Source organism: Trichinella spiralis (assembly GCF_000181795.1).
Source record: "Trichinella spiralis strain ISS 195 chromosome Unknown Scfld9, whole genome shotgun sequence".
Taxonomy (NCBI): Eukaryota; Metazoa; Nematoda; class Enoplea; order Trichinellida; family Trichinellidae; genus Trichinella; species Trichinella spiralis.
In genome coordinates this window covers 3,531,342-3,534,327 of record NW_003526948.1, presented here as the reverse complement: position 1 = coordinate 3,534,327, position 2,986 = coordinate 3,531,342, and the positions used below count along the sequence as shown (strand labels likewise).

At 32.4% G+C, this 2,986-nt stretch overlaps 1 protein-coding gene across 1 annotated transcript; it reads right to left on the bottom strand.

Annotated features, from left to right (window-relative positions):
* Nucleotides 1–679: 679 nt before the first annotated feature.
* Tsp_05488 (hypothetical protein) lies at nucleotides 680–1,831 on the bottom strand. Its single transcript, XM_003371764.1, has 2 exons — nucleotides 1,707–1,831; nucleotides 680–863 (listed from the first exon to the last, which is right to left on the bottom strand). Exons 1-2 carry the CDS (start codon nucleotides 1,829–1,831, stop codon nucleotides 680–682), a joined length of 309 nt encoding a protein of 102 aa, XP_003371812.1.
* Between the last annotated feature and the right edge of the window lie 1,155 nt (nucleotides 1,832–2,986).

The window sequence follows — 2,986 nt, the reverse complement described above, 5'->3', positions numbered from 1 at the left end:
CATGTCATAATGCAGTTGTTTGTTTTAGCATCAATTTATACGAAAAATATCATTTTACATTTTTATACATTTGTATTACACCATTTGTTTTGTTGTGTAGAATGCTGAAGTTAAGAGAGAGCTAGTTTTTTTTCAATACTTTAAAGCATCCGCATATTTTTAAAGTGCTTTTATTGTTGCATGACCTGCGTTTCTTGTTATTGACCTATGTTCCAGGTATGATGACGACATTTTTTGTATTCTACGAATGGTAAAATAATGATGATCATTGTTTTTTATTCATTTTTATTTCTTATCATAACTATTATAAGTTTGTATTTCAGTTCACACCAAGTTTTAAAGCGCATATCTATATAATGTTGTTTTTTTTACTTTTTTTAGTCAGTAGGCATTTATTTATTCATTAATTCAGTTCAAGTTATCCTCTTTTATTGCATGACGTCAAACACTCAATAAATGAACATCGCTGGTAAATAGCACATCGCAATTCTCTTTGCACAGTTTGTGAATTTTTTACCAATTTTAATTATCTTGCTATTTTTTCAAGATTGCTACTTCAGTAAGTTGTCAATTTGAGACAATTTTAAATTTATTCATTTGCGAACAAAACATTGATTAGAAACATGGGTTGCACTTTTTAAAAAATTTTAGAAATTACCTCACTGCAACTTTAAGCATTTCAAACTGAAACTTTTAAACGATGCATAAAACGTTTCAAATCATTAATCAGTACTCTTGAAATTGCCAGATGTGTTCCTTGAATCCAACGGATAAAGTAATACCCCCAAAACACAACTACTCTGTAAAAAATAAATTCAACTAGATCAAATGGCACATCAGTTGTAAACGCATAAAACGTTGTTCTTCAATAAATAATTTTCTGAATTATGAATATCAAAATTTGTCAACTGATAGAGTTAAAAATGTTATTATGAATAACTAACTAACTTATTATTAATCTACAGGTTGTATTTACGCTAAGCATAAGCACTTCATCTAATTCTACATCGACTCTTCTCACTACCAACATGTATGCCTGAATTTTTTACTTTAAGAGAATTACAATGAAAGAGGTGTGGCAATTTCGATTAAATATGCAAATTTTATGACGGTCAGTTACAAAAATAGTTGCAACAAAAAATAAAATTTACCTCAATACATCATAAATAATCGTATTCAACGTCACATCAAGCATATGGTAATGGACAACATTGGGATTTCAGCATACTGATTTCAACATTAATAAAATCTCCATGTGAAATGCTGCGTGTTGAGAAAGGAAAACGAAACTGGCTTTCAATATTTCAATAATGGTGTTAACGTTCCCAGTGGCGCAGTCCTCAAATTGTACTGAAAAAAGTGAGTAGTCTACCTATGAATGAAGATAAGCAATATACCAACTTTAGAGACCCATTAATCTTGCAACTACTGGGCAATTACCGATCAACCTTTCCATAACATTATCGTTATTCATTGTGAATATCAGACTCTCAAAAAAGTGGAATTTCGAAAAAAGTATCGCTGATTTTCGCTAAAAATGCAAGCCCATAGCCAATGAAATTTGCAATTATCGAGAAAAACCCTGGATTTCAAAAATGGACTTCATGGGCATTAATTGATCAGAAATGAATGGAGAAGTACAAGAAAATTATCCACACCGTTCCTAGTTGCATAGTTCTCGAGATATTCCAATTTAAGTGACTCACTTACCTATGTAATGACGTAGGCAAAGTGCCAAATTTCGAAGCCCATTATTCCAAAACAACTGGACAGATTTCGACCAAACCCTGCATTTCTTTTTGCTGAGCAATGAAAAATATACAGTAGCCATATTTATCAGAAGAAATGAATAAAATAAAAATTTGCATGCGAGGTCGTTGGCTTTGTTGACCTAATAGAAATCATTTCAGTTTGAGGCCGTCCGTGGATGGTAGCGCAGCGTTTTGATTGGAAAATTGACTGAAGGCAAACATTGAAGCCAAACACTATTTTTGCTTTCTATTCATTATTATTTTTTGGAATAATTTCTGAAAAATAATTTTTCAATGAACATCCAAAGACAATGAACATTAACGATGAGAAGATGACGAATTTAGCAGTAAGTGGCAGCTTTTTCATTTTTAAGTCTTAATTAGTTAACAATATAATTGAGAATCGATATTGAGCATAATTTCTCAACATATTGTATGAAGAATTCTCAAAATCAGATAATACGTGGCATAATAATCGCCAAATTTCCGTACAATTAAGTTTCATTAAATGCACCTTGTACGCATTGTTTATCTATTATTAAAATATGGTCTTTCGAAAATCACCTTTGCAGTAGCTATCATGTACTTACAATTGACCATAAGCAAGCTTTTGCCCGAAAATTGTTCACTTAAATTTAGCTTCATTTGAGCTAGTTGGGTTTCCGACTTAAGAAAATTTTCAGACATACGTAGGTGTGTTTTGTCTAAGTGAATTTTGTTTTGTTATGGCTTTTTTTGTCAGATAGTTTATATTTTGACTGAATTGTAAACGTCAAGGTCATTTTTAAATTTTCAAATACTCCTTTCCTTATTGATAAAATTTATCAGTGCATTTCTTCTGCTCATATTGTGGCTTAGGTTTTACTTTATCTTCAGCCAACAGTTCTAACGCACTACAAACGGGTGTCCAGCGCTGCATTATGCAAATAAACTATCACTAGACCGCTGCCCTATCATCACTAAGGGTGCGTTTGTGGTCTTTTTTACACCTTGGTTAAATATTATCGGTAACAGTTCGTAGATCTTAGTAGACCACTAAATACCTATCGATGGACGACTATGCAATGCTTAATGACGACTCCAATTTGTTACTTGTATTATTACACCAATATGAAATCACATCCGATGCGAAAGACCTGTTACTAGCTGATCGATTTTCCCTTCTATCTTTCGGCTCGCCCTTGGGAAAAACAGCATGGACAATCTAGCTATCATACTCCTTGTCCGTCGTAATC

Bases quoted from the DNA above. Each gene is read 5' to 3' on its own strand.
- Tsp_05488 (XM_003371764.1), bottom strand. From the start codon at position 1,831: ATGGCTACTGTATATTTTTCATTGCTCAGCAAAAAGAAATGCAGGGTT. The intron at 864-1,706 runs GTGAGTCACTTA...TATTTATTGAAG, and splicing joins CTACGTCATTACATAGGTAA to AACAACGTTTTATGCGTTTA.